This window comes from Panicum hallii, chromosome 8 (genome assembly GCF_002211085.1).
Source record: "Panicum hallii strain FIL2 chromosome 8, PHallii_v3.1, whole genome shotgun sequence".
NCBI lineage: Eukaryota > Viridiplantae > Streptophyta > Magnoliopsida > Poales > Poaceae > Panicum > Panicum hallii.
The window spans coordinates 43,432,411-43,444,614 of record NC_038049.1 but is presented as its reverse complement, the minus strand read 5'-3'; the positions used below and the strand labels follow the sequence as shown (position 1 = coordinate 43,444,614).

The 12,204-nt window shown below is 43.3% G+C and overlaps 1 protein-coding gene across 1 annotated transcript; it reads right to left on the bottom strand.

The window, feature by feature from the left end:
* Positions 1-11,557: 11,557 nt before the first annotated feature.
* LOC112903168 (glutaredoxin-C10-like) lies at positions 11,558-12,204 on the bottom strand. Its single transcript, XM_025972386.1, has one exon. It carries the CDS (start codon positions 12,100-12,102, stop codon positions 11,773-11,775), a length of 330 nt encoding a protein of 109 aa, XP_025828171.1. The 5' UTR covers positions 12,103-12,204; the 3' UTR covers positions 11,558-11,772.

Sequence of the window (12,204 nt, the reverse complement as noted above, 5' to 3'; positions counted from 1 at the left end):
AGGAAAAGTACAAGTATACCATCTCGTACAGCAAGGCGTGGAGTGCAAAACAAAAGGTATTGGAGATGAGGTGTGGTACGTTCGAGGCTGCATATGCATATGATAATGTTCCTCGATTGCTGGCCGTCCTATGTCAGAGAAATCCTGGAAGCTACTATGACCTGAAAACTCTAGAAAGAGGAGAAGGTACGCCCCACACATTGCTGCGGATCTTTTTCAGCTTGGGTCCATGCATTAACGCATTCCATCACTGTCGGCCTCTCCTGTGCATCGACGGGACCTTTCTCACAGGAAAGTATAGATTGCAAATGCTGACAGCTATTGGAGTGGATGGAAACAATCAATTGGTGCCTGTTGCTTTTGCTTTTGTTGAGAGTGAGAACACTGAAAGATATCTAGGCCCCTAAGTGGGTTTTGGTGATATATGACAAAGCACATGTATATTTAATCGTGTCATTAAGCATGTGTGCAGGTGCTAATGGTGATTAAGCAAAGCTTTAGAGAAGCGTGAGCCCTCAAAAAGGATATGAAAAGCGGCGTCCTCAAGAGTTTTAAAGATTAGATTTTATGTTTGAAATTTGAGTATAGGAAACGCCGTACTATCAAGGGGAACTGTGATCCACTAGTGTAGACATGGTAGTTGTGCTCAAGAGAACCCACTGAAATCATAAAGAAACCATCTCAACACTAAAAAGGGACTTAAAAGTGAAATTCTATGTCTAACCCGGAGTGTCCGGGTCCCAGTCCGGAATGTCCGGACAGAATGTCCGGAGTATCCGGACGTATACCCGGAGTATCCGGGTTACTGTTACCCGTCTGCAAAAACCAGTTTGGTCCGGAGTCTCCGGACCCCTGGGTCCGGAGTATCCGGACATATACCCGGAGTTTCCGGGTACCGCTCTCCCAACGGCTAGTTTCTGGGAGAGGGGGTATAAATACCCCCATACCCCCTCTCACTCTCTCTCTCTTGCTCTTTTTCGACCAGACCTGCAGAAAGCCTAAAGAGAGCCCTCTCACTCCCCATTTGCCTCATTCTTGAGTGATTTTCATTGGGGTTTGAAGTGAGATTGTTGCAAGAGCTAAGATTGTGCAAGTAAGCCTTGATTTCATCTCTTGAGCACATCAAACCAAGTCTAGCCCGTGGATTCTAGTTTGTTACTCTTGGAGCTTCAAGCTCCTAGACGGCTAGGCGTCGCTTGTGATTGCGTGATTGGTTTGTGAGCATCACAGCTGGTTTGTAATCTTCTTTCCTCTCCGAGGAATTCATAGTAAGTGACCCTAGGGTTTGAGCGTTGGTCTCACCCTTGGGAGAGGAGCATAGGAGTTCTTGAGCACCGTCTCTTGAATTCTTCCTCAACGGAGACGTAGCTCCTTTGGGAGTGAACTTCGGGAAACAAATTCTGTGTCGATCTCATATTTCTACCTCATACTCTTGATTATTTGCTTGTGAGACTAACCTTTTAGGGTTTGAGGCCGATCTATTTTTGTACAAGTCTCACGAGAAAGAAAACTAGTGAGAAACACTTCAGAGGTACCCCTAGTTCATCTAAATTTACCTGATCTAATTTACAGCATCTACAACAGTGATTAGTAGCACGTTTTTTCATACCCGGATAGTCCGGATACTATATCCGGAAACTCCGGACTCTATATCCGGAGTATCCGGACATATATCCGGAGTATCCGGATACCTGTGTTTCTAACCGTGTTCAAAGTGTTTTAAGTTGCAGATTAGCCTATTCACCCCCCTCTAGGCATCTTGAGGTCCTTTCAATTGGTATCAGAGCAAGGTTCTCCATATTTGAAGCTTAACCGCTTGGAGAGTCAAGATGTCGAGTGACGCTTCATCCAAGGGTCAAGCCGATCCAATGGTTGAAGTTCAGAGGGAGAAGTCATCTGAAAGATCAGAGGATAAGAAAAAGAACAGGCTACAAGAAGAGGAAGAAGATTTGGAAACAACCGACGATGAGATGTCATTTCAAGAATGGAAGGCTTGGAGGAAGAAGAAGAAATTGCAAAGAAAGAAAGAGAAATCAAGCTCCAAGATTATGATAGAGTCAAGTGATGACTCGGACAACGACTATAAGAGAAGATCTTCAAGCTCTTCAAAGATGAAGAAAAGAGCCAACTATCACCAAGTTGGTCATGACTATACATTTCAAATTCCTAGTGATCATAGTGCTTCAATTCACATGGGAAAGCCCCCTTATTTTGATGGAACGGGGTATAATCAATGGAAGACCAAGATGTTTGGTTATTTGAGTGCGATTCATAAGGATCTATGGAAAATTATTGAAGTAGGGTGTGAGATCCCGGAAGATGGAGAAGCCACAACACCCGTTCAAGCATATGTCTTACAAAGAAATTATCAAGCTTTGAACATTCTTCACACTTCCGTGAGTCCGGAAGAGTTTGACAAAATTGAAGATTGCTCCACCGCCAAGGATGCTTGGGACACTCTCCAAGTAAATCATCAAGGATCAAGAAAAGTCCGAGAATCAAGAATCAAGACTTTGGAAGATGAACTATGTCTATTCTCCATGAAGAAAGATGAAACCGTTAAGGAGATGTATAACCGTATGAAAAGGATCACCAATCAAATCAAATCTCTTGGTGGAGACAAATGGGGTGATCGTGAGATAGTGGATAAGCTCTTAACCGTCTACATGGCTAGGGATGTCACATTACCTAGTTTGATAAGAGCGGAAAGAGGTTTCAAGCACTTCACCGCCGAGAACGTTCTTGGAAGAATTGAGGCTCATCATGATCAATTGAAGAGAGTCAAAATAAATCAAGACTTAGCCGACCTACAAGAGCAAGCTGCAAGGAATAATGGGTTGGCTCTTCAAGCTAAGTTGAAAGGCAAAGAAAAGGCATCTCAACCATCAAAGATTGATGACTCTAGTGATAGTGAAGATGATGAGCTTGATGATGAGCAAATGGCCTTTTTCATCAAGAACTTTAGAAGAGTTCTAAGGAAGGGCAACTTTCGAAACTTTGGCAAGAACAAGAATGAATCAAGAAGAAGATCAAGCAAGCCATGCTTCGGTTGCAAGAAAATCGGGCATTTCATTGCGGATTGTCCGGAAGAAAAGAAGAAGAACAAGAATGGCAAGGAGAGTTCATCCAAGAGGGATAAGCCAAGATATAAAAAGCATGTTGGTGAAGCTCATCTTGGTCAAGAATGGGATTCAAATGAAGAAAGCAACTCCGACAATGAAGACATTGCAACCATGGCATTCAAGACTTTATCTTCACATCATCCAAGCTTGTTTGAAGATCTCACCGATGATGAAGGTCAAGACCAAATTATGTGCTTGATGGCAAAGAACTCAAAGGTAATATCTCCAAGCTCATCGGATGATGAAATAGATGATGATGATGAAGTTGCTAATCTTATTAAACAATATGGCAAGAGTGCGGCAACTAGAATAATGAAATTAATAATGAAACTAGATGATCTAGATGAGACTCTTGAATCGCAAGAGGAATTGTTTAGGCTTGAAAGAGAAAAATCCGAGACTCTTGAAAAGAACCTTACCTATGAAAGGAAGGAAAACAAGAGGCTTGGAGAATCTCTAAAAGCTAAGGATAACATGCTTCTTGAGGTAGAAGAGTCATTTACTAGTGAAAAGAGGAAAGTGGATGACTTAACTAAAGAACTTCTTTTAGTTGAAAACACTCGTGCTAGATTAAAGAGAGACAATGATAAACTTCAAGAAAGCTTAACAAGCTTGCAAGCCATGAACACGGCACTTGAAGTTAAAGTTAGCACTCTCCTAGTAAGCTCCTCTAACACTTGTAAGACATCAAAGTCATCTAGTCCTTCAACTAGTAATGGTTGTGCACGATGCTTTAATGTTGATATTCAAACTTGTGTGACTAACCATGCCGAAGTGCAAGCCATGAGGAAAGAGATTAATAGACTTACCCAATTGGTGCAAGAAGAGGAGATATCTCACAAGGGAGTACTCAAGACAAATCCCTCACCGAGGGTAGGTGAGTTTGAGAAGCATACCAAGGGATTTGGTTCAAGATACTTAAGTAAATATGGTTTTGAGAAAGGTAAGGGATTAGGAAAGAATGAAGATGGCACTTCTCAAACCATTCCTTATGTCAAGAATAACAAGAAGGCCGCATTAGGGGCAAGAGGAGGCCTAGTGAACATGACAACTCCCATCCATAGGAGAAGTAGTGAGAAGCAAGGGTTAAGTCAAATCAAGTTTGTGAAGAGAGGCACAACATGTGATGAAGGTGCCAAAATTGTTGCATCCTCCTTGAAGCAAGACAAATTTCAAATACTCAAGACACCAAAAGCATCATCTCAAATGTCATTTTATGCGGATTATGTTTTAACTAGGAACCACCATGGTAAAGTGGTTGCTAGGTTTGTGGGTCACCGCTCATGGAATACTAAAGTGAAAAGCCATGTGTGGGTACCCAAAGTGCTTTTGACTAACACTCAAGAACCCAAGTATTGTTGGGTACCTAAAAGAAAGAATTAATCTTGTTTTGTAGGAATACTTTTCCGGTGGATCAACATGGGTAATTGATAGCGGATGCACCAATCATATGATCGGAGAAGGAAGCATATTCGAGAGTTTGAAAGAGTCAAATGATGATCATTACATTACTTTTGCCGGAAATCAAAAGGGAAAAGTGATTGGTACCGGTAGTATTGATTTAAACTCAAAATTCTCTCTTTCAAAAGTTCTTTTAGTCGAATCTCTTGGGTATAATTTGCTATCCATATCACAACTTTGTGTATCGGGTTTCAATTGTTTATTCACTAACGAAGGTGTGACCGTCATTAGGAGAAGCGATGGCTCCGTTGCCTTCAAAGGTGTACTCAAGGGAAAGCTTTATCTAGTGAATTTTTCACAAGAAAAGGCTCAACTTGATACATGCTTGGTGGCAAAGTCTAGCTTGGGTTGGTTATGGCATCGCCGACTAGCTCATGTTGGGATGAGAAATCTCAACAAGCTCCTAAAGGGGGATCACATTCTAGGACTAACACATGTCTCTTTTGAGAAAGATCGTATTTGTAGTGCTTGTCAAGCCGGAAAGCAAGTTGGTGTTCCTCACCCGTCAAAGAGCATCATCACCACCGTCAAGCCATTTGAACTACTACACATGGATCTTTTTGGTCCGGTGGCTTATATAAGCATTGGTGGTAACAAATATGGACTTGTTATTGTTGATGATTATTCTCGTTTCACTTGGGTATTCTTTTTGCATGACAAAAGTGTAGTGCAAGAGACATTCAAGAAATTTGCAAAAAGAGCTCAAAATGAATTCGAGACCAAGATCAAGAAAGTGAGAAGTGACAATGGCACCGAATTCAAGAACACCAACATTGAAGAATTTTTAGAAGAAGAGGGCATTGGGCATGAGTTCTCCGTTCCATACACTCCACAACAAAATGGAATTGTTGAAAGGAAAAATAGAACTCTCATTGAAGCCGCAAGAACAATGCTTGATGAATACAAGGTCTCGGATCAATTTTGGGCGGAAGCAATCAACACAGCATGTCACGCTATCAACCGTCTTTATCTTCACAAGATCTTGAACAAGACGGCCTACGAACTTCTACTTGGTAAAAAGCCTAATGTGTCATATTTTAGAGTTTTTGGAAGTAAGTGCTTCATTCTCAACAAGAAGCCCAAGAACTCTAAATTTGCATCTAAAGTTGATGAAGGTTTTCTTCTTGGTTATGCCTCAAATGCTCATGGATATCGTGTCTTCAACAAAACCTCCGGTTGTGTTGAAGTTGCGTGTGACGTGACATTTGATGAATCTAATGGCTCTCAAGAAGAGCAAGTTGATGATGTTGTAGGCATGGAAGAATCACCAAACAAGGCGATCAAGAAGCTAGCCACTGGTAAAATAAAGCCACAAGAACAAGAGGATCAAGACGATGATGATGTGTTGATGTTCAAAGGGTCATCTACATCAACTTCCGCAGCGCAACCCGGAAACTCCGGGTACAAATCCGGAGACTCCGGATCACCTGTCCGGAGTATCCGGACACCGGTCCGGAGTATCCGGGTTACAGAAGATCGACCATCATCTCCTCATCAAGATCAACCTCAGGCTGAACAAGAAGTCGAGCCTATACAACATGAAGCTCAAGTTCCTCATCCAAGAATTCATCAAATTATTCAAAAGGATCATCCCGTGGATAATATTCTTGGAAGTATAAACAAAGGGGTAACTACTCGTTCTCGTTTAGCAACCTTTTGTGAACATTACTCGTTTGTTTCTTCTTTGGAACCACTTAAGGTTGAAGAAGCTCTGGATGATCCGGATTGGGTGATGGCCATGCAAGAAGAGTTGAACAACTTCACACGGAATGAAGTCTGGTCCTTGGTAGAAAGACCCAAGCAAAATGTCATTGGGACAAAGTGGGTCTTTCGAAACAAACAAGATGAACATGGCGTGGTAACAAGAAACAAGGCAAGGTTGGTTGCTCAAGGCTTCACTCAAATCGAAGGTTTGGATTTTGGTGAGACTTATGCACCCGTAGCTAGGCTTGAGTCAATTCGAATCTTGCTTGCCTTTGCAACTCACCATGATTTCAAGCTATACCAAATGGATGTGAAGAGTGCTTTTCTTAATGGACCAATCTCCGAATTGGTATATGTTGAGCAACCACCGGGCTTTGAAGATCCCCAGCTGCCTAATCACGTCTACAAGCTCCATAAGGCGCTCTACAGGCTTAAGCAAGCTCCTAGAGCATGGTATGAATGCCTTAAGGATTTTCTCTTAAGAAAAGGCTTTGAGATAGGCAAAGCCGATCCTACTCTTTTCACTCGCAAAGTTGACAAAGAAATTTTTGTGTGCCAAATATATGTCGATGACATTATATTTGGTTCTACTAATCAATCTTGGTGCGAGGATTTTAGTAGGATCATGACAAAGAGATTCGAGATGTCCATGATGGGGGAGTTGACATTCTTTCTTGGCTTTCAAATCAAGCAACTCAAGGAAGGAACCTTTATTTGTCAAACCAAGTATACCAAGGATATGTTGAAAAAGTTTGACATGGAGAATGCCAAGCCTATCAAGACACCCATGCCGACTAATGGACATCTCGATCTAAATGAAGATGGGAAGGCCGTAGATCAAAAGGTATATCGCTCCATGATTGGATCCCTTCTTTATCTTTGTGCATCTAGGCCCGATATCATGCTTAGTGTGTGCATGTGTGCAAGGTTTCAAGCTAATCCTAAGGAATGTCATCTTATGGCTGTTAAAAGAATTCTAAGATATTTAGTTTTCACTCCGTACCTTGGCTTGTGATATCCCAAGGGCTCCACTTTCAATCTACTTGGCTACTCCGATTCGGATTATGCTGGTTGCAAAGTAGATAGGAAGAGTACATCGGGGACTTGTCAATTTCTTGGCCGGTCCCTTGTGTCTTGGAGTTCCAAGAAACAAAATTCCGTTGCCTTATCAACTGCCGAAGCCGAATATGTTGCTGCAGGTGCTTGTTGTGCACAATTACTTTGGATGAAATCCACCTTGAGAGATTTTGGTTGTAAGTTTAGCAAGATTCCACTCTTGTGTGACAATGAGAGTGCAATCAAACTAGCGAACAATCCTGTTAACCACTCAAGAACCAAACATATTGACATAAGGCACCATTTCTTGAGAGACCATGAAGCCAAAGGAGATATCGTTTTAAGTCATGTGAGCACCGATAAACAACTAGCCGATATCTTCACTAAACCACTTGATGAGCAAAGGTTTTGTACCTTGAGGAGTGAGCTAAATATTTTGGATTCTCGTAACTTAGTTTGAGATCTTGCACATGTTTGAGTGCTGTAGAAGAAACTATTTTGAGATACATGTGAGTTGTCATCAATCACCAAAAAGGGGGAGATTGAAAGATATCTAGGCCCCTAAGTGGGTTTTGGTGATATATGACAAAGCACATGTATATTTAATCGTGTCATTAAGCATGTGTGCAGGTGCTAATGGTGATTAAGCAAAGCTTTAGAGAAGCGTGAGCCCTCAAAAAGGATATGAAAAGCGGCGTCCTCAAGAGTTTTAAAGATTAGATTTTATGTTTGAAATTTGAGTATAGGAAACGCCGTACTATCAAGGGGAACTGTGATCCACTAGTATAGACATGGTAGTTGTGCTCAAGAGAACCCACTGAAATCATAAAGAAACCATCTCAACACTAAAAAGGGACTTAAAAGTGAAATTCTATGTCTAACCCGGAGTGTCCGGGTCCCAGTCCGGAATGTCCGGACAGAATGTCCGGAGTATCCGGACGTATACCCGGAGTATCCGGGTTACTGTTACCCGTCTGCAAAAACCAGTTTGGTCCGGAGTCTCCGGACCCCTGGGTCCGGAGTATCCGGACATATACCCGGAGTTTCCGGGTACCGCTCTCCCAACGGCTAGTTTCTGGGAGAGGGGGTATAAATACCCCCATACCCCCTCTCACTCTCTCTCTCTTGCTCTTTTTCGACCAGACCTGCAGAAAGCCTAAAGAGAGCCCTCTCACTCCCCATTTGCCTCATTCTTGAGTGATTTTCATTGGGGTTTGAAGTGAGATTGTTGCAAGAGCTAAGATTGTGCAAGTAAGCCTTGATTTCATCTCTTGAGCACATCAAACCAAGTCTAGCCCGTGGATTCTAGTTTGTTACTCTTGGAGCTTCAAGCTCCTAGACGGCTAGGCGTCGCTTGTGATTGCGTGATTGGTTTGTGAGCATCACAGCTGGTTTGTAATCTTCTTTCCTCTCCGAGGAATTCATAGTAAGTGACCCTAGGGTTTGAGCGTTGGTCTCACCCTTGGGAGAGGAGCATAGGAGTTCTTGAGCACCGTCTCTTGAATTCTTCCTCAACGGAGACGTAGCTCCTTTGGGAGTGAACTTCGGGAAACAAATTCTGTGTCGATCTCATATTTCTACCTCATACTCTTGATTATTTGCTTGTGAGACTAACCTTTTAGGGTTTGAGGCCGATCTATTTTTGTACAAGTCTCACGAGAAAGAAAACTAGTGAGAAACACTTCAGAGGTACCCCTAGTTCATCTAAATTTACCTGATCTAATTTACAGCATCTACAACAGTGATTAGTAGCACGTTTTTTCATACCCGGATAGTCCGGATACTATATCCGGAAACTCCGGACTCTATATCCGGAGTATCCGGACATATATCCGGAGTATCCGGATACCTGTGTTTCTAACCGTGTTCAAAGTGTTTTAAGTTGCAGATTAGCCTATTCACCCCCCCCTCTAGGCATCTTGAGGTCCTTTCAAACACAGATAGTTGGTACTGGTTTCTGGAACGGGTTAAGCTTGCAGTCGTTCGGGATAGGGAAGATGTCTGCCTGATTCATGATCGTCACGCCGGCATACTGAGGGCAATACTAGATTTGCAGCAGGGGTGTGTGGAGACCGGAGAGCCGCCAAAGTGGCGTGATATTCGCAGTAGGTGGTGCATGAGGCATATCGGTGCAAACTTTTTCAGGCAATTCAAGAACAAGCACCTTATGGATATGTTCAAGAGGCTATGCAAGGAAACGAATCAGCAAAAATTTAACAAGCAGTGGCAGAAACTTGATGAACTGACCGGGAAGAAAAGAGCCGAGGACGCATCAAAAAACATAACTGCACAGGCTGAAGCAGAGGCTTTGTGCCCTCTGCCAACAAATACTGCACGTACTCGCAGAAGGTCTGGGTCAGCGGTGAAAAAATTTTCTGAATGGATGGAGAATGAACCCAAGGAGAAGTGAGCGTTACTTTATGATACCGATGGTGCAAGGTACGGTATAATGACCACCAACTTTGCCGAAGTTTACAATTGGGTGCTGCGAGATGTTCGTGGGCTGCCACTGGTTGCAATTGTTGAATTCATTGTCCGCGGGTCTACCGATTACTTTCGGGACCGGTTCACTAAAAATCAGGTATTCATGCGAGATCCAGACAGAAATTTTGGATTCAAGATAACAGAATATATGACTAAAAAGGCAGAAAGCGCCCGGCTACACCATGTACGGCAATGTGGAACACAGGAGCTCAAGTTTGAGGTATCTCCTAAAGACAGGGCGCGACATGGCATGAGACGTCAAACTCCTGTAAAGGAGTGCATTCTCAAGTTTGATGGAACTTGTTGTTGCTCATGCATGAGGCCCAAGTTGCTGCACTTACCTTGTTCTCATGTAATGGCTGCTTGTGCGGATATTGGACATCCGGTCGATATATATGTTTCATATTACTTCAGAAAGGAGACAATTGCTAGCACCTGGCAGTATGAGATCTATGGGTTCCGTTTGGTTGGATCGTTCACTGAGACAGCGAATCCTGTTATATATATTCCAGGCCCAAGATCATCACGGGTTAAGAGAGGGCGCCGTCAGTCACGGCGTATTCGTAATGATATGGATGAGTCAGAGCTCCGTCCTAGGACACAACGCTGCAGTGCATGTAATCAGATTGGACATACGTATAAACGTTGTCCAACCAATGATGCTGGCCCCAGTTCTGCTCAAGCTGGCCCTACAGGTGATGCTACAGATGGAAAACCTCCGGTTGCATCAAGGAGTGGGAGACGTCGCCGATCGAGTGCTAGTACATCATCAAGCATCATTTAGTTGTAATTTTATTTGATCGTTATTTGCTCATATGTAATATTTGCCGCGTTGAGATTGTATCAGACCTGGATGCGTATTTGTAATATTTGCCGCATTGACTGAAGACAGAATATTTGGATTCATATATTTGTAATATTTGTTATCACATTGTTTTATTTTTAATGGCTCAATGTATTGTACTATCGTAATATTTAGATTCTACGTTGCAAAACGTTATCGTTTAACTATTTTCGTACGAGTTTTAGATACCATAATCTTCTTCGAAAAATTGAATTAAAATTTTATATGCATACATAAGAGTATGGCGAATAAATCTTGTATTTGGAAAAAGTTTGAATTCCAAATAGTTTGTGAAATATAAATTCAAAGAAGATATAACAAAAATGGCGCAAGGAGGCCTGCCGCCCACTGGCCGGGCGGGAAGCTTCCCGCCCAGTGGCCGGGCGGGTTGCCTGCTTCAGAGACCTCTTCGCGAATAAGAAATTTTTCTTATTCGCGAAGAGGCCCCTGGAAATTTTTTCAGAACCTCCCGCCCAACCATTGGGCGGGATGCCCCATTCCGCCCATTCAACGGGCGGGAAGCACCCATTTCCCAAATTTTTTCGAACTGGCACCCCTTTTTCGAATTTTAATTTTTTTTAATCCCCTTTTTTTAAAAAAGGTCTCTTAACAGCCTAGTAGCACGGTACATGTGGCCCAAGATGGCCCAGCAGTGGGAGGCTACATGGCCCACGGGTGGACCAGTTTTGGTTTTTCTTTTCTACTTTTCTTTGATTCTGAACTTTCAGATATTATGCATTTGTAATGATCACTTGATTCTGAACTTTTCTTTTCTACTTTTCTTTGATTCTGAACTTTCAGAAATACACTTGTAGTATTTCTGTAAAAGAAAAAAAATGAATATATTGATCAAAGATCGAATAGTAAAATAATATCGACAATCATGTGAGTGAAAAAAGGATGCGATATTTGACTTTGTTCCAAGCACAGGATACAAAAAACCTGGCATTCACGCACTCTTCTGCATCGATCTTTTTCTTCTTCTTTTTTTCAGTTCTTAGTACTTACCATCTTTTTATTCATCTGTACACATCTGACGAAAAAAGCTAAGACATGCTTGCACGCGCGTGCATGCATGAGCGCCGACGGCGTTCTGAGCTCCTACAGCCAGAGCGCGCCGGCGTTCCTGAGCATGGGCACGAGCTCGCCGGCGAGGTGCAGCGCCATGACCCTGTTGGTCCCGCCGACGAGGTCTCCGCCCACGAACACCGCCGGCACGGTGGGCGTGCCGCCGCGCACGGCGCCGGCGCCGAGCCTCCTGGCGAGCTCCCGCTCCATCTCCCGTCCCCGGGGATCCCTGTCCAGCTCGTGCACGGCCGCGTTCACGCCAAGGCTGCCCAGCAGCGACGTCACCACGTCGCACATGCTGCAGTTGCTCGCCGTGAACACCACCACCGCCCGCTCCGACGCCAGCCTCGCCACGCGGTCCATCGATCGATCCAATGGAAGGTTCTAGAGACCGGGTTCTAGACTCAGCACAGCTAGCTAGTGTATGTCTCTCCTTAGAGTTGCAGATGGTCTGAAAAAGGTTGA